Source organism: Cyclopterus lumpus, chromosome 25 (assembly GCF_009769545.1).
Source record: "Cyclopterus lumpus isolate fCycLum1 chromosome 25, fCycLum1.pri, whole genome shotgun sequence".
Lineage (NCBI taxonomy): Eukaryota > Metazoa > Chordata > Actinopteri > Perciformes > Cyclopteridae > Cyclopterus > Cyclopterus lumpus.
The window spans coordinates 5,502,327-5,522,104 of NC_046990.1; the positions used below are offsets into that span (position 1 = coordinate 5,502,327).

The 19,778-nt window shown below is 44.1% G+C and overlaps 1 protein-coding gene across 1 annotated transcript; it reads left to right on the forward strand.

The window, feature by feature from the left end:
- The first annotated feature begins 354 nt into the window (after positions 1 to 354).
- On the forward strand, positions 355 to 17,400 carry sim1a (SIM bHLH transcription factor 1a). The gene is made up of 11 exons (XM_034529015.1): positions 355 to 529; positions 5,962 to 6,041; positions 7,156 to 7,245; positions 7,340 to 7,448; positions 7,526 to 7,611; positions 8,483 to 8,682; positions 8,832 to 8,938; positions 9,999 to 10,146; positions 14,173 to 14,335; positions 15,159 to 15,558; positions 16,682 to 17,400. The coding sequence occupies exons 1-11, from the start codon at positions 355 to 357 to the stop codon at positions 17,398 to 17,400; spliced, it is 2,277 nt and encodes a 758-aa protein (XP_034384906.1).
- The last annotated feature ends 2,378 nt before the right edge of the window (positions 17,401 to 19,778 follow it).

The following is a 19,778-nucleotide window of genomic DNA, read 5'->3' on the forward strand; positions in this document are numbered from 1 at the left end:
ACGCCTCACCCATATAAAGTGTCCCGTGTCACCCTGCAGGGTCCATTGACCCCGGCGCCTCCACTGTCCCTTTAAGCGCCAGGTACGATGGGCTCCGAGTGTGCGGCGAGTTCCCCAATGGGCTGACCACAGCGCCGCTGTAAACCTCAGAAATCCAGGAGTTAGCCGCGTCCCGCTCGACGCAAACCCACCGGAACACCTGGAATTATGGGAGCGTGTTCACGCGCCGGCAGCTGTGGATTTTAGGTCGACACCTCGTTGCGCGCGCGGAGACGTCTCCGCTCCAATGCTATGAGACACCTGGCCACCGAGTGACCGCAGCGGGACCGACAGTGGACGAGCAGAGAAGCCGCCATGAAGGAGAAGTCGAAGAACGCCGCCCGCACCCGACGGGAGAAGGAGAACAGTGAGTTTTACGAACTGGCCAAACTGTTGCCGCTTCCGTCCGCCATCACCTCCCAGCTGGATAAGGCGTCGATCATCCGGCTGACCACGAGCTACCTGAAGATGAGGGTCGTGTTTCCTGAAGGTGAGACTCGTGCGTTTAACGAATGGGAAATAATTCATTCAATAAGAACAAATACTAAACAAAAAACCTTCCGCCTACATCAAAATTAAATTAAATGTATCAACAAGTACAAGGACAATAGAACAACTCAATAATTACAACACAATCACATGTTATATATAATTATCGATACAACAGTATATGTAAAAAGAACCTGCTAATCTTGTGACTATACGGTTGATATTGTTTTTATTAAGCCCCATGAGGTGCCGTTGGTATATTTTTAGCAGTCGGCTGTATAGTAATAGTACAATTTTTTTTTATTTTATTGGTGCATGCTTTTTGTTATTCACTATTTTCTTTGTTTTAAATAATATAGTTTTTTTAATAAATGTTTTTCTTTCCTTGTCATTTCTGATAAGTCGCTAAATGTAATTTAACTGGTGATTTGTAACTTAACAGTTTTTTCTCTCGTAATTTTAAATAAATAAAAATCGGTTTGACCTCATTTCAAAAGTCTCACGTATTAAACAAAAAAAGCATACAGATTCTCTATATAAATATGAGACCGACTCTGTTCCTAAACTCGAGTTATTCTAAATAATATATCTACAGGCATTTTAAAGGGAAATATAAAAATTACATCTTTAATAATGTATTTTACAGCCTCAGTAGGCGACATCACATCTGTCCTGATTGCGTAATACTACACATCTCTGCCTGGAGTTTCAGTAGTATGTGTCTCCAATACTCTCCCTAATGTCAGTGAGTAAATGAGTGTATGCAGTCAGCAGTCTCCCGTGTCCCTCGGCCCGTCTGTCCGTGTCCCAAGCTTCTCTCCGGGGCCCCTGGCGGCCCCTGCCAGCAGATTAGCTGAGATGAGGCTCCATCCTGCGTGACTGCCGCAGAGCCGTGGATATTAGTGTGCACGTGTGATCCCTGCACATATGGAGCTCCTTGTAACAGTAAAGCGGGACAGAGCCTACACAAAGGAAACACACTGACAGGGAGCTTATTATCATTATTATACCACGCTCACTGTCTATAGAGCAAACACACACTGGAAATAAAGTAGGAGCCACTTGATCTCCTGTTTTTTTTAAACTTAGTTTTATGATATTTGTTATATACATTTTTCTCTTAAATCTCCACTATAAAAAATGTAACCACATGTTACTGCATATACAAGAACTGTGAGGCAGGTAGAGACAGTTATTTGCATTACATTCCTATATCCGATGAGCTTGAAATCAAAGTAATAATATTTAAATGGATCCCATAACAGTGAAAAATATTAGAGACACATACTGCAGATTCATATAATGCATACTACAAAATGTAGGCTTGTTGGAGGAGACTTTTTATGATTCAACCAAAGCAGGATTCCAAAAGGAACCTGCAACATGAGCTGTGTATATTGAGCGTAATATATTGAGTGTAGAATCTAGATGAATTGGACTGGGGTCTGGGGGTCTGAGGGCAGATCACGTTCCCTTCACTCCGGACATTGTGATGGTCCACTCTTTGGCATCATCTTCCCTCCGAGACACATTTGCAAAGAGAAGCCGATGCTTAGAGACATATATGTGTGTTTTGCATAAATACACAGTGTTCTCAGTAACACCGTTTTAATTCAATTCAGTTTATTTTGTATAGCCCAATATCACAAATTACAAATTTGCCTCAGAGGGCTTTACAATCTGTACACATACGACATCCCTGTCCCAGGACCTCACATCGGATCAGGAAAAACTCCCCAAAAATAACCTTTCACAGGGAAAAAAGGGAAGAAACCTTCACCTTTTACAGTTTGACAGGAAGATGACTGTCTGTCTGTCTGTCTGACTGCCTGTCTGTCTGTCTGTCTGTCTGTTTGACTCTCTGTCTGTCTGACTGTCTGTCTGTCTGCTGTTTCACATCTGTGGCAGCAAGCTCTCTGAATAATTGAAGGGACAATCCATGCAGCTCACACAGGCAGCAGGTTTTTACTCCTCTGTGTTGTGTTGAACCCATAAAGACCCCCCCCCCCTCATACACACACACAAACACACACACACACACACTCACTCTCTCCACCTCAGAGCCACATGTGATAACTTAGGGGTGAAGAAGCCCACCTGAGAGGGCTGCAGTTGTTTTGGATAATTGGTGAGAAGAATAGCTAAATGTGTTCTTAATTTGGAGCATACCAAAGGACTTCTTTTCTTTGTGTGGGGGGGGGGGTAATTTATGACACGCAGTGGTCCACGCAGAGTAGGCACTAGTGTAAACTTTGACCTCAGCCATGTTGTCCATCCTCGGTTAAATTACATGACACTCCACACACCACAAATATCTGGAGCCCTAGTAGCATTTGATCAGATCACTTTGCTGCATGTCCATCTCGTTCAATGGGACAAACATCACAAACACACACGGGAAGGATCCTGAACCCAGCTCAAGGTTCCCCAGCACGTGGACTTCCTGTCCTGTCATGTGTGTTGTCTCCGAGATGCAACACTCATCGGCTACTTTAGTATTCCACAGGGAGCTTTTTGGTTGGTTTTGTTCTGATTGGCTAAGTTATGCCCTCGATGGACTGGCGGCCTGTCCAGGGTGTCCCCTGCCTTCGCCCTATGTCAGCTGGGATAGGCTCCAGCGCCCCGCGACCCTAATGAGGATAAGCGGTATTGAAAATGGATGGATGGATGGCTAAGTTATGTTAGAAATGTTGACGTCACTGTAAAAAACCCACTTATTTCAGCAACATTAGGATGAATGTTATTATTATTATTATCATAATATTTCACAACAACACAGCGTTTTAATCATCGAGGTTAGTTTTTAGGACTCAAACCCAGTGGCGCTGACCTCAACGGATTACTGTTGAATTAATTGTGCAACACCACATTATTTATGCTCTCAAGTTGTGATCGATTTACTAAATGTATTTGTTGTAATTAAGTTATTTAAACATGTTTCTGCCAAATTGATTTATTGTATGTGTGTGTGCATGAAAATAATGTGTTTATTTAACTGAATTTACTTTCAGTTAAATAATGTGTTTATTTAACTGAATTTACTTTCAGTTAAATAATGTGTTTATTTAACTGAATTTACTCTCCTCACCGTGGCGCAATGCGCGTGGTCACGAATAAACATCACTGAAAATTGAATTGAATTGTTTTAAGAGTTAAAAATCTGACAAGTATGGCAACAACTGCTCTAATAATAATTCTAAATAATTACAACAATAATAATGATGGTAATAATAATAAGAAAATGTATTTTTTTTTAAACCCATAATAATAACAAGCATTCGAGGTAGGCTTGTTGGTAATTTACATCAAATATATAATGGAGTAAAGACAATCATTAGTGAATAACATGTTGTGTTTTTATTAGGCTGGATGAAAATCGAAAATTAAGAAAGCAATAAGGCTGCTCACCTCTAACCAGCTTAATTTTTCGGTTCGTTCCTGCGCCGGTACCCACACTGGTCTAGCTCTCCCAGCAGGCCTGCAACGAGCCTCTATTATAATTAATACATGTAGACATCATAGCAGCACATAGATGACTCGCTATATTCTTTGGAGTAGGGCGCGTGTCGACCAGCCGCGTGCCTCGTGTCTCTTGGCCCGCCGAGTTATTTGCTGCTAAATGCGTTTGACTTTCTTTAGTTGGAGCTGATTTTTAACCAATCGAATAGCTGGACAAGAACCTCCATATTGAAGTGGTTTGTACTTATTATAATAATACATATTTATTTAATGTCATCATTCTGCACACATGGCATCTATTACACTTCAGGCCAACCCGATAGAAGGTTTGTCCTGTTCCGATGTGAGGTCCCGGGACAGATGAAGAATGTAAATCCTCTGAGGAAAAGTTTGGATTTGGGTTATACAAAAGAAATAGAATAGAATAGAATTGAACATAATTGTATTTGTGTTTGTTGATCAGAGGGGATCGTGAACCTTACTTACTTATTGACCCGTTTTTTTTCCGTTGCGACAAAATCACAACAATTATTTAAATAATAATACTAATTATTACTATGATGATGTGTATACTAGCAATAAGTACTAATACTAATTATTCTTATGTGTATACTAACAATACATAGTAATTATTATTATTATTACATGTATAATAATAATAATAACATTGCATAATAATAATTATAATGATATGTATAATAACAATACATAATAATGAAAATGATTTGGCCTGTTGGAGCTGCTGTGAGGACTAATGGAAGCATTGAGAGCCGGATGATGACGTCACTATAACTCGGTATTAACAGAGCGTGCTCGCAGCGGTCTTTATATTTAGGCCGAGCTCATATCCTCTTGGAGGAGGAAGCCGCTGCTTTCTCTCCACTTGTGGCTCTTTTTCTGGCCTCATCGGATTGAGTCTCTTCTCGCTGTGTGAAGCGCGAGGCGGCGGCGCGCTGTGATCCGTGCACGCCGTTGGATTTGCATCTGAATGCGGGTCCGTGCGCTCACGTGCGCTGTGGCCGTCCGCGCCCCGCGGCCATCTGACGCGTTATTTCCACGACTGTTGCGAAGGGGTTATATATATATATATATATATATATATATATATATATATATATATTATAACAATGAGTCCATCATTTGATGGTGATGCTTTACAGGTCCCAATGTCAAGCAAGCAGCTCATCAATATACCGACATGTTCACACATGAATAAAACACAAACAAACACGTTAAGAAAGCTTTATTAATCGGGACAGGAATTCACATCAAAGAACAAGGGCAACAAAGCTGATATAAATACATATAAATAATATGATTTTTAATATTTATATCATTATTGTTTGTTATTATTATTTATATGTATATATGATATTTATAGCACCAATGACCAGTATCAATAACAGAAATGTTATATAGAGGTCTATTGTTTTTGCAAAATTGTAAACAATATAGATCAATATTGAATGTATGTATATATGTACAGTATATGGATGTATACATGATCAGCATGTGGGATTTAGTTTCATATAAGGTTGAAGTAAAAACCTGTGTTCATCTGTATATTCTTGTAATTGTCGACCCAATATTATATTTTTCTGATCATATACAGCTACATTTGTGTTAAGTCTTATTCAATAATGGTGCGCTAAATGATGCAGGAATAAAATTGCTTCAGTCTGTAAAACCAGTTTATAGACATGATTACCAGTATTTGTTTTGCTGTAATTAAAGCCTCATCCGTTGTAGTGATAATGCCCCTCCAATAAAATGACTAATTCTGAATCTACTTATGTTATTATAGCAGACATACAGAATTAGACCCTCTCTCGTTTGTTTTCCCTCAGCTGTCTTTGTAAACTATGACATTTAGTTTCTTGTAACACTCTCTTTCCTGTGTGTGTGTGTGTGTGTGTGTGTGTGTGTGTGTGTGTGTGTGTGTGTGTGTGTGTGTGTGTGTGATTTGTTTGCCAGGCCTCGGGGAGTCCTGGGGTCATGTGAGCCGGAGCTCTTTGGATGGAGTCAACCAGGAACTCGGTGCCCATATCTTACAGGTGCTTCTTCGTGGTAGTTGTCACTTCTCACACTTTCAAAACAACTGGAAAACAATATGTGGGCTTTTCAAGTGACTGAGATGCAGCAAGGTCACTTAACATGTTCATTAGAATGAAGCGTGAGAAAATATTTAAAGCTGAGCTCTTTGTAAAAATCTACCCGTACAAGAATATCTAGCCTTTTCTTCTAACCTGTGGCCATGCAGCAGTGTGTGTGTGTGTGTGTGTGTGTGTGTGTGTGTGTGTGTGTGGTTTAGTGCCGTCCGCCTCCTGCTGCCTTCATTCTTGTGCTTTTAGAGTAAATGAGCTGAATACATTCCTAGTCACGCACACAGCTTCAGTGTGTCCTAAAGCCCCTCTTACATCAGCAGCAACACAATGGAGCAGGGCTGCAGGGCTGCAGGGGTGCAGGACTACAGGGCTGCAGGGCTCCAGGGCTCCAGGGCTACAGGGCTACAGGGCTGCAGGGCTACAGGGCTACATGGCTGCAGGGCTACAGGACTGCAGGGCTACAGGGCTACATGGCTGCAGGACTGCAGGGCTACAGGACTGCAGGGTTACAGGGCTACAGGACTGCAGGGTTACAGGGCTACATGGCTGCAGGGATACAGGACTGCAGGGCTACAGGGCTACATGGCTGCAGGACTGCAGGGCTACAGGACTGCAGGGTTACAGGGCTACAGGGCTTAGAGAGCCACAGGTTGGCTACCTCGGGCCGAACAGTCATAGAAGGAAGTCAAACTGAGCTACATGTAAGCAGGTGTACCACATGGCTACATCTACATGCTCCAGGTCAGTAATAAACGTGAACAGGTAGCCTGTACTCAGGAGGGCTGATGTGTGAGCTAGAGGGACTCTAACTGGTAACAAAGCTACATGGCGTTGTTCATTTTGTTCATTTGGTGTCTTTCTTTAAATCCTTTCAACAATCGGTCTGCTGTGACAGCAGCTCTGCACAGTTGTCTAGATTAATGACGTGGTATCATAATAATACGACAGCATGGTTCATACACGCTATTTGTGGAAATGGACTCAACACAATAACTTTTAACAGGCTAATTATTTTCTGCCTTTGGTTGATATTGAACACATTAATATTCAATGTTTCTTTCAGACGTTAGACGGCTTCATCTTCGTGGTCGCTCCGGACGGGAAAATAATGTACATATCAGAAACGGCATCGGTCCACTTGGGCCTGTCGCAGGTTGGTTTGACGGAACTCTCTGCGGTCTCCTCTGGGGGGCGCTGGCCCCCCCGATGAGTCACGGTTCTGACCAGGTGAATGTCCATTTCAACAGGTAGAGCTGACGGGAAACAGCATCTATGAATACATCCATCCAGCAGACCATGATGAGATGACAGCCGTCCTCACAGCGCACCAGCCTTACCACTCACACTTCGTCCACGGTAAGCGCTGACCTCGATGTGACGTGGACGCGCATCATGCAGCAGAATTAACGTGCATCTTTCTGAACTCTCTGCAGAGTACGAGATGGAGCGCTCCTTCTTTCTGAGGATGAAATGTGTCCTCGCCAAAAGAAACGCTGGCCTCACCTGTGGAGGCTACAAGGTGGGAGGGCCCCTTTCAATGTGTTTAGACTATTCCTTATTATATATTCTTGTTATTATTACAACATTATTCAAAGTCAAACTCTGAAACAGTATCGTGCATCTTTCGGGAGTGAGTCGTAATGAAAGCTACAGACGAGGCTGTATCCTCTGGAGAAACGTTTTTTCAAAGTGTTGGATGGACAAGGAGACGGTCCTTGTTCTTCTGGAGACAACCGTTGCCAAACAGTCTCAACTCGAGGTCCGATTACTTGCTTGATCCAGAGGCTTTGATGGTTTCACATGGATCCTCGGCAGCAGATGGAGTTCTCTCAATTGTCATGGAACTGTCGAGGTTCAAACTTTCCATTCATGTGAGCAGCAATTCTCCTTAAGGCTTGAATCGTTTGTTGTCAACTTGAGTTGAGATTGTTTTGTCAACTATAGCATATAGTATATATATATATATAAATACATTTCTGAAGTCATGTTAAATTTTCAATTTCCATTTCCCATTTTCAAAAAGAGGATAAAATCTCCATACGCGTATCTAGTTCCCAGCTCCTCTTTTTTCGACACGGCACACTTTCAAACACAGATGGGCCTCTCCAGTCCAGGGGAAGCACAACACAGGATGCGGTGTAATGTCTGGGGACACAACGCTGTGTGTGTTTGGTTCAGAGGGACATACTTCCCACAAACAACCCAGAACTTATTTTATTGGAGTCAAATGAGGGATGAGAACTTCTTGTTAAGAAGTAAGAACAGAACAGGAACACACTTTTTCCATTTTTTTCCCACGTGGTAATTATTCATGCTTAGTTATGATTCATCAATAGCGGCAGATCAAACTCTAAAGGGCAACAGTCAACACGTTTATTCTTTCGGTCCAGGTGATCCACTGTAGCGGCTACCTGAAGATCCGTCAGTACAGCCTGGACATGTCCCCGTTTGACGGCTGCTATCAGAACGTGGGGCTGGTGGCCGTGGGCCACTCGCTGCCACCCAGCGCCGTCACGGAGATCAAACTGCACAGCAACATGTTCATGTTCAGAGCCAGCCTGGACATGAAGCTCATCTTCCTGGACTCGCGGTACGTTCTGTGTGACGGTGTTCTGGGCCCGAAGCGGTTACCGCGTGGAACTGTGTGTGTGTTTGTATGTTACAGATTTTGTGGGTGTGGTGGGTGTGTGTAAAAAAGTGTGAAGGCTTACTGAATGTGATCGTGTGTGTGTTGCTCAGGGTTGCAGAGCTAACGGGCTACGAGCCTCAGGACCTCATTGAGAAGACTCTCTATCATCACGTCCACAGCTGTGACTCCTTCCATCTGAGATGTGCTCATCACTTGTGTGAGTTAGGTTTGTTTTACCTTACTACAAAATCTCTCTACACACACACACACACACACACACACACATATATATATATATATATATATATATATATATATATATATATATACACACACACATGGACAGCTGCAGGGATGTAGTATTTCTGAAGGCCAACCCAGAAGTTAGCATGTCACTGGTTCCCTTGACAAAAATTATTATTGATTTTATTGCAGAAAATAATCTCTGTGGCAAACATACATTTATGATAGTTACACGTTTTTGTTCATCAAGATAATCTGCACAAATGAACACTACTTTTAAGCCTTTTTAAGTGTGAAAGCAGAAGTAAAAAGCTCTCATTGGGCAATAGAGGAACTCCTCTATTGTATTTGATATGCAGTGGAAAAATATTCTCTGTATTTCTTATCTGTAATACACATACCTGTACACTAGTGTGCACATCCACATTCATAAGTGGACTAAAAGCATTGTGTTTGGGTCTCCTCCACTAAGATAGAGACAGGTTTGGTCTATTGGTTTTCCCAAGATCTGCCTCTGTACATTCATGAATCATTTAGTTCATCTGACAGTAAGTAATTCCATTCATTCATTTCTGGCCTCATATCTCATCTGTTTCGACCAGCGTCTCTTTGTGTCTCACTAAAGTTTTAGATGTTTTGAAAAGTAGTTTTTAATTACTTTATTAGGATTTTTGATCAGAAAGTTAATGAACTGTGTTTAAAGGATACTAAAGGAAGAGGAACTGATTATCATTTTAATTGTATAAACTTTATGTATTATTTAGGTCACATAGGTTATTGCAGAATGGACCTGTACTTGTATTAAAAAGCCCATTGGTCGTGTAATGTTCTTATGCTACACAATAGTACTCTTTAAATCATTAAGCAATAGTAAAGCTCGACATCCATGACATCCATTCATATGAAACAGCTCTTTGACTCCTACTGACATGTTGCTGCTACTGGCTGCTGTACTTTGATGTGTCGTTTAGTAAACGCTGTGATGCAAGTTTGTTTCCCCATCAGTAACCCTTTGCTGTCATGTCTTGTTCCAGTGCTGGTCAAAGGTCAGGTCACCACCAAGTACTACCGGTTCTTGGCCAAGCCAGGTGGCTGGGTGTGGGTCCAGAGCTATGCAACCATCGTACACAACAGCCGCTCATCCCGACCTCACTGCATCGTCAGCGTCAACTACGTGCTCACGTGAGTGCCTGAAAACCTGACCGTAGGTTTCTACATCTGACTGAAGCAGCTGTGTCGTAGCTTCAATACAAATAGCTTGTTGTCACTGTATCCTGACAGAAGGACAGCAGACAGATAGTTCCTCTGACTCCTTTTGCTGCTCCGATTGACGTTTGGAAAGATTCCACCGCACCTGAAGAAAATCAGCCAATGGGAGCCGAGGAGTCTTCTCGTTTTCTAAGCCCAGTGTCTCTGTGCGGACGTGAACAAAACTCTTATTATTTTATCTTTTTACTTCTAAAAAGTTCTCCTTTTTTTCCCAATCAATCCATACAAACCAATCCAACCAATCCATTGATGAGCTGAGCCCCTATTGCTTCTACTTCTGGTAATGCTCTTATTTTGAAAGAGCACCAGGTGTGGATTAAAAAACTCTAAAATACGTCCTCCTGTCTGAGTGACATTTGTTTTAAACCGAGTCCAGCCATGTCAGGAAATGACTGAGCCGTATATAATAAATGAAACTATATATATCCTGATGTCTTCAGTAGGAGCCAACATGCTGCCTTGTTGTTTTACACTGAAGGCATGGATGTGTGTGATGTCAGCAGCAGCATGGATGGGTATTCCATGAGATGGAAGTCTGAAACATGTCCAGGGTGTGGCCTCTTATTTGATATAATTAAAGACAAGGGTGCTTTAGAGAACTGATGGAAGACGCCCACTACTGATGGACCTGACAGCAGCGTATAGACACATCACAGTTCTGGCAGGTTTAAGTGTCTAAGACACATGTCTTTGGCACAAACTCACAATAGGTTGAATCTCTGTTATTTATCACGAGAATAGCTGAGCATGTTATGGAGTCGTACGTTACAGAGTTGTAGTGGCACTCACTGTGTGCTGTGATGAGATAATGAGTGTCGGTACGAGAGATTCACGCAAACTGTCGCTGTGAAGCAATTAACGGGAGGTTAATTGGCAATATGACACAAGTGTGTAGAAGCCTGGTTTGCGGAATCTGTCAATGAAGAAAGTTTGTCAAGTCATATTGTTGTAAGTTAGAAACAGGAAGTGTGAGGATGCCGTCTTTCAGGAGAACCAGAACTTTCCCGAATGTTCTACCTCTTGATGGAGGCTGACACTCCCACTGCTCTCTTTGTGCCAGTTGTGTCACAATGTCTGAGCCCCTAGTGACTATGTGCTCATGTGCTGGCGCTGAAGCATGTGGGATCGGGCTTGGGTCGCGTGTGCAAACAATCTGACTGTTCGCTGGGTCGCCTCTCAAATCTTCATCACAAGCTGCTACTTTTCAATCCGTTCCAATAAAATCAAACCGTAATCATTCCGCTCTTATTAATGAGCGTGGGATACCGTTTACTGCCCATCGTCCTATTATTGTATTACCCCTGACTTGCATATTTCACAGCTGTACCAGTGAGCGTGTGAATGAAGCAGGCCCATAAAAGCCTCCATTAGGCAGCGCGGCCGGCTGCCTGCAGAGAGCAGCTTGACACACATTCCCTCTCAACTCTGACATCACATCCACAGCAGCTCTGTGTTCACGGCCTTTTAATTGATGGGCTGTGAACTTGATGAGCGCTGGTGGGGCGCGGCGAATGAAGCCTTATTTCCTCCCCAGGTCTGCTGGAGTCCTGTGTGGTAGGGCTGCGTGATTATGGACAAAAATCGTTGTTATTTGGGTCGATATTGAGCTCACGACCATGTTGACAACCCGTTGCATGAAAATAAGACTGGTCCGTTCAGTGCATTTTCATTTTGCTATATGCATATTCGTCTTCTACTCTGGATTTCTGCAGCAACATTGAGGAAATGTTTTTTTTTTCGCAGGCTGCTGCTGCTGCAGGAGGAGCACAGCCTGCCCCCTGATTTGATATGCAGCACAGTTTTCTCTGAGAGGAGCACTTTAAACATTGCTATCAGAGTCGCGCATGATCATTTAACTGTGGGAAGCCACGGTTGTGATTAACAGTGGATGAATGTACGGAGGGAGCCCCCCAGCGACGAGGCAGTGCGCTTCCGTACTACGCGGGACAAAAGGCAGGCGGTTGGATGTGGGCGGGAGCTACTCGACCCCCCAGTAGCTGCAGTGTTTACAGCTGTGGATAACACTTCACCTGCATGTGAACTCCCACTGTGTGTTCAGCTGTGATAACCTGTGCACCGCCTGCCACCACAACCCGACAGTGATTTAGCAAGAGGTTGTACAGTTCCTTTCATTCTGGTGCTAACTGGCACTAACTGGTCACTCTGCTGTCTAACGCTGCACTCTTCAGCATACCAACACTGAGTCATGAATCACGTGGAGCACTGGTGCTCAGTCTCTGAGTTGAGACTCCTCAAGAGGTCACAGAACAAATGTGATGAAATGCGAAATAATTAACAGGATAAGATACTTTTGGGATTTTTCCTCGAAATACTCGATTATTTCACCTCGTCCGGTCTTGAAAAGTTTGGTACACACTTTTACGTTTTATGTTTAAAAGGTTGGGAACCAATGCCTGATCAATCAATAGAATCCACTCACACACAGGCGCTCGCTCAATCAATGGCTGTATTAACCAATGCTCACTCTTATGTAGACACAATAGACTAGAGCTGTATCGGATCATCAATCAATTGCCAGAACATTCTCTGACTCCAGCTCGTGCGCTGTAAGGATGAGCGTCTGTCCTGTATGATGCTGGACTGAAGGCGTCTTGGTAGTGGACTGGTCCTGGGACTAAACATGCATTTTGAAGAACTTGGTTTAATAGACCAAACCATGTATTCTAAAAACATATTTGAATAACAATCTTTAGGTGAAGCAACCTGTAATAGGTCAACAATGAGCGTGTCCTCTTCTTCAAGTGTAAGGCCTAGTCCACAGGTATTTTTAGTAAACATAGTGAATCCTAAAAGTGTGGGCAAAAGGCCAAGACACATAGAAATGCTGAGTACAGAGCTTTGGTAAAACTGCAGCCAGACGTAGGAAAATAAGCTGCTGACGGGACGTTCTCCATGTTCACACAGAAATGTGCAGCTACTCTTTCACCATGTTGAGGAACATTGGCGTCACAATGCACTCCGTAGGACACTGCTGCATTATCCTACGACCCAGACCCTGACAGTGGCCGGGGGGGCAACCTCGTCATAGGATCGCCAAGCATTTGGAACTGTTCCCTCATTTACTGTGGCTGAGTGGTAGAGATCGGCGGTCCGATCCCCGACTCTGCTCCTCCATGTCGCCGTGTCAGTGGGCAAGACACTTAACCCCAAATTGGTGCACAAAAGTGATTTGAAGACAAATTATGCCAGCATCATGGTGAGAGTAGCAGTATGTAGTCAATGTGCTATTTTTAGACAGAATGTAACTGATGCCAACCCTGTGACTCTGAGGAGAGAGACGGAGACAGAGGGGAGATGACGGATCACTGTTTGGCTCGACTAAACCCTGTCCAGGTTTCCTGCTCTCAAACTCGACTCGTTGTCCGTGGTGAGATCTGTAGAACACTTAAGCGAGAAATCAATTCCCATTTCCCCGCAGTGAGACGTCCCAGGCTTCTCCTATGGGCCTGCTTTAGCCAGACATAGCCTTTAATCTCCCAGTGAATGTGATTGGACAGCTTTCCCCCCGCAGAGTGTTTGTTGAAGGCCTTGCTGCAATCCTTCTGGTAAAACAAGCATCCCAACAGCCGTTCCAGCCCCCTCAGCCCCCCAACACACACACACACACACACACACACACACACACAGACACACACACACACACACACACACACACACACACAGACACACACACACACACACTGCCCTCTCAGCACCATGATGAGGCTCTAATTGCGAAACAGATGTTAATGGCTTTCTGCACCAAGAGAAAAACACACGCAGGTACACACGGGCTGTTTGTGTTCTTTAATAAACAGCCTTGCCAGGGGACTGGGAACCCTCCTGCTGTAATTATAGACCGTATTCAATCTATGATATGCAAATCATAAATAATAGCACTGTGAATTCACCGCATGGACTTTGTGCTGATGTCTTCAGGGAGACGGAGTATAAAGGCCTGCAGCTTTCTCTGGACCAGGCCACGTCCAAGGTCTCCTTCCCCTACAGCAGCAGCACCGCCAGCCTTACGGAGAACTGCAGAACCCCCAAGAGCAGAGTCCCCCGGCCCAAGACCAAAGCCAGGCTCTCGCCCTACACCCAGGTGAGGATGTAATGTCTTAGCGGACTGGCATTAAGTGACGCACTTCATATCTGGTTGAAAACAGCAGTTTCTCAGTCAGAGGTTCCTCCACAAAGAGGCTGTGTGGTCTTCCATCTGAAAGGAGCTCACGATACAACTGTTGCAATGAAAGGAGTCAGTAGAGGCGGTTCTGGAGGGACTGTTTATCCCGTACAGCCTGGAAACATCACAGGTTCTAAGAACTGGAAGATGTAGCTCTGAAGAGGGACGTCTAGCTTACTGATTCTGTTGCCACAGCAACCCTTAATCTGATTAGCACTCATGATGTTGGGAATAAACCCCTAATTTCACACGGACAACTATGGGCACACAACTACTGCAAGTATGATCCACCAGATTAGACCCGGAAAGTCATCTGTAATCTGATGGATGCTGGGTAATAACTTCACTTTATCATCCTTTTCTCTTCCAAATGACAACCTGTCAGATCATCAGTTCCTTCATAGGTCTCTTTTTTACTTCACATTTTGGACTTCCTTGAATACAATTTAATTAGTTTAGGACGTTCAGTCAATTCACATTGTTTCCTTTGTGATGGAGATGTGCATGAAAAACATCACGGGACCGGACCTTGTCCTGGGAACCTTTGACAGTATACGGAGCTAACCAGTATACTTGTATACATGTTGTAGGATGACTAGCCCTACACACATTAATTTGGTCCGAAACAGCTGCTTGGTTTGTTTGGACTTCAGGTTGATAAGATTTCAAACATCCAGAAGTCAGTTGAGTAGGCTTTCTGTAATGTATATTCTTGTCTCCCTCCACACATTTCTCTGTGCAGTATCCCAGCTTCCAGACAGAGCGCTCCGAGTCAGACCAGGACAGTCCGTGGGGCAGCAGCCCCCTCACAGACTCGGCCTCCCCTCAGCTGCTGGAGCAGAGCGAGGGCCTGGACGCCTCCTGTGTGTACAGGCAGTTCCCCGATCCCCGAACGCTCTGCTACAGCTTGTCCGAAGAGCACCATCACAGCGCCAGTGACGGCTACGCACACGGCCAAGGTCAGAGCTGTGACCGGGGCCGATGTGAGGCGGGGCGCTATTATCTCGGAGCTCCTCCCCCTCGCAGGGACGCGTGGTGGGGCACCGCGGGGTCAGTCCTGCCGCTGAGCAAGAGCTCCTCGGAGAACCACGAGGGGTGTGACGGCAGCACGCCGCACAGCACAGCCGTCCACAGCTACAATGGTGAGGACTAAGACCTGGACTGTGTCCACTGTAGGGACCCGACCGTATGCTCAGCTAACGTGATAGTTTTGGATAGTACTCTGAGGTTATAGTCTTCATGTCCTGATAGAGAGCTTAATAGCTGATATAGATTTACTGAATTGCTATTTATTAATAAATCAAACCCCAACAACTTGACACAAAATCTTGAAAATGAAAAGGAATTGCAATCAAGTGTAAACCTTTTTGAATGCAGCAACAAATTGGTCAAAACGTACATGAACTGTCTGAGTCTATACGGGTTCGATATCGGTAACGGTGCACCCCTAATAGAAATAATAAAGATATTCAAGAATTATGGAAGAGGAAAATGCAACAAAGACCTCTACACAGCATTCATGTAAGGATTGACAGAGGCAGTGCAGATCTAAAATATGTTATGAATCATGAAAATAAACTCAGCTCTATTGACATCAGAGTCTGTTGTTATGTTCTTACATTAATATATGGACACAGAGCTCGGTCTTAACGAATCGTTTCACAACATTAATCACTTTGCTGATACCATATTCATGAAACTATACCACATTCATGAAACTATGTTTGTTTCAGAACTGTTGAAATTCAACGTATCGTTTTCTGGCGTCTGGGCTGTGGTTTCCAGCTTAGTGTTTAATACATGCTTAGATCTGTTTGCAGATGATACCGCATTGTGAAACAGCTTACAGAAGTGATTTATGGTTGACTGGTGTTCAGCCAACAACCTGGAGTTGAATGTTTCCAATACAAGAAGTAGTAATGGTCATAGCGGCCCTAAACCTTTAGTCATAAATAGTCTGGACAATCACAATCGATCTCCTTTTCTTTAAAGTCGGCACAGCTGGAAATATCACGGGACGGTACGAAGCAATTTCATCGTGGGGATTGAGATCATCCTCACCTTTGGAATAACTGTTTGGTATGGAAAAATATCAGGAGGAAGTTTTGTCCACAAGTCTGGACAAAATCGTCCACACTGAATCAGAAGTCAAAGGCCAGGAGCTACCAACGCTTGCACTGTACTTGAGATTTGTACCAGATTCCTATGGCCGGTATTGAATGTTGTTTGCTGTGCACTGACTGTTTTCATTGTGTCCTCCTGCAGGGAGGGGCCACTGGGACGAAGACAGCGTGGTCAGCTCTCCAGATGGAGGCTCGGCCAGTGACTCGGGGGACCGGTACCAGGCTGACCACTACCGCTGTAGCCCGCAGGAACCCAGCAAGATCGAGACTCTGATCCGGGCCACGCAGCAGATGATCAAGGAAGAAGAATGTAGATTCCAGCTGCGCAAGGGTCCTCTAGGTGGCCCGCTGGGGCCGGCCAACGGGCTGCCCAAGGGCCCCGGACCATGCTTCACCCCCGAGTATATTCAAGGGCCCCTGCCGCTGCAGACCGTGGTGTGTCGAGGTTTAAGTCAGGTGATCAGCCCTGCTCCTAGTCCCGCCCCCCTGTCCAGGCTCAGCAGTCCAGGTCCTGAGCGCCTCCACAAGCCCAAAGACTACCTCCAGACAGACCTGTCCCCCCTTTCTCTGCCATTGCACCACCCGTTTGGTCGTCCGGGTCCGTGCTCGGATTCCCCTACCTCGACCCCGGCCCTCTACCACACCCACATCCACCCGCGGCCCTACTTGGACAAGCATAAACCCTACTCCCTGACCGGTTACGCTCTGGAGAACCTCTATGAACCAGAGAGCCTGCGGGGCTACTGCACCTCCGCCAGCACGGGCCCCACCCACTACGACGTGACCCCTCACCTCTGCATCCCGGCAGAGCAGACCCCCGGACATAAAGGCACCTCTGTCATTATCAGCAACGGCAGCTAACAGTCATCTGACACAAGCAGTCACATAGGCCTCAGGTGGTTAGCACCGCCACAACACCAAGCCATGGTTCTTCTGGATCCTGTTAGCCTGTTTTTCCATCAGACCGATCTCTTTCTCCAAAATCATGCTGACTTGTAGAGCCCCTCTGTAGCTATAATTCCCCCCAAATGTTGCTCAAATGTCAGTTCCTGAAGTCTGCAAAAGAATGTAAGAGCAAGTTTCTCTGAATCAGAGCAGTGCCTGTGGTTCTGGTAAAACCTAAGCTGAAACAAGTGATGCTGTCGTTCTGGGAGGACAGTCCAAGATGTAGAAATAACATGTATTATTATTATTATTACATACAAACATGCAGATGGAAACATACTTAATGAGGCAGCTGTATATCTGACCAGCACCTCTTCTTGACTGCTGTTGCAGCTGTCAGGCAAACAGAAAATGGATAGTACAGCAAAACTGGACAACAGTACATCCTTTGTCTCCCAGTCTGTCATCATAGATTCAGCTCTAGTGGGCTTCATGTTTGAAAAGGGGGGAGGGGGGGGTCGATCAGTACGATGGAAAGAAATGGAAAACATGGCTGGTTAGAAAACGGCTGGAGTTGTGCTGTCACATCCGTCCCAGTGTGTGTAACCTTTTGCACTATTAGAGATGGAGATTTTGTGAAGAGGTCTCCTTTTTTGATAGGGGAGAGATGACAGGGTTGATTCACTCTGCAGTAAGGCAGAGCACAGGTTGGCCCTGAAATAAAGCCTTTTTAAACTTAACAGAATAATATGCAAAGCCATTCTCTAGATGTTTCTTTTCTCTCACTTTTGGTATCTTAAAGTAAATGCAGTAAAGAAATTGATGAATATGATTGTACAGTGAGAAGCATGGATACTAAATGGATTGTTGGACATATTTTAATGGGGGACACGGGAAGTCTGCTGCTTTGATAGCTGAAACAGTATTTGACTGGCAAGACAATAACACGGCCTGATATACATTTGACAGCATTTTATTTTGACAGAATATATGGGACATGTTCTATTGTTTCCCATCATGATATCTGCGATCATTTCTGAGTGACTGCAGGAAGACTAACAGACCATATGCAATTGAACCCATTGGAATGCCAGGTGAGGCAGCTTGATTGTGTTCATTATGACGGATTCCTGAAGCAACTGTTAATTATTGTTACCTGGGCATGTTTGTACAACAGGATTCAAGTTCTCTTGGAGTTGTTTTCTTCGCGTCCTCCTGAGTCCTCAGATGACCCTATATTTCTAAGTTTGGATTTTTTCATTTTATCAAAGCCTGAAATGTGCTCCATCTCTTGAAGTTATTTATAGTGTTCTGTAAATATGATGAGAAAAGAAAGTTCCACCACATTTAAGCACATGGGCAAAAACTGTATTTATTAAGTAAATGTTTCTATATGATTTTTGAAATATAGCTGCAATCAAATCCAGTCTGCTTGTATATTGAGTGTGTTTTTGACTGAAGCCAATACTAAAAGAGGACAAAATAAAACCATTTTGCAGAGATGGGTTATGTTTTATTTTTTTTAATGGCCATCTTTACAGTCTGATAAAAAAACACGGTTTTGGTTTCTATAGCTAATATCAAAGCTATTATTTCTAATGCAATGTAAAATCATATGAACAGCGGTTTATGATAACTGTACAGGGGTGGATTTTTATATCACTCATCCGTTTAAATTACATTAAGGCCTAAATCTAGGCATAATTAGAGTGACAGGTGGGTGCTGTCTCAGGTCACTAGCTGTTGTGCTGTGTCAGCTCCACCAATAAAACCTCTTGGCCCATTTTTACAGTCTCTTCAGAACCCTCTGGGTGACGGTTCATATGGTCCTACACAAGTATGTAAAACAATTCATATGACGAATGTAAGAAATCATAAAGGTGGGGCATCAAAGCATGGCGGATCAGCAAGCTAGCTAACTAGCCAGCTGTCCGCTCTTTAGCTACCTAGGTAGCTAATTTAATGCTACACTGGTTACAGAAAATCCAAACATTAAGTAAACAAAAAAAATAATTATTTACTGAGGCTCTCTACGCTTTGAAATATTATTACTCCACTCGGGTTAGTCCTTTCTACAAAAACTTCACCACAGTGAGTCCGCGACTTGCCGTAAGTTAATTTAGTTTATAGGGCCTGCTACAACTCCAGCCTGCTACAACGCCAGCCTGCTACAACGCCAGCCTGCTACAACGCCAGCCTGCTACAACGCCAGCCTGCTACAACGTCAGCCTGCTACAACAACGCCAGCCTGCTACGTCAGCCTGCTACAACGACAGTATACTACAACGCCAGCCTGCTACAACGACAGCCTGCTACGTTAGTCTGCTACAACGCCAGTCTACTACTACGACAGC

Bases quoted from the DNA above. Each gene is read 5' to 3' on its own strand.
- sim1a (XM_034529015.1), top strand. From the start codon at position 355: ATGAAGGAGAAGTCGAAGAACGCCGCCCGCACCCGACGGGAGAAGGAG. The intron at 7,449-7,525 runs GTAAGCGCTGAC...AACTCTCTGCAG, and splicing joins CCACTCACACTTCGTCCACG to AGTACGAGATGGAGCGCTCC. The intron at 14,336-15,158 runs GTGAGGATGTAA...TTCTCTGTGCAG, and splicing joins GGCTCTCGCCCTACACCCAG to TATCCCAGCTTCCAGACAGA.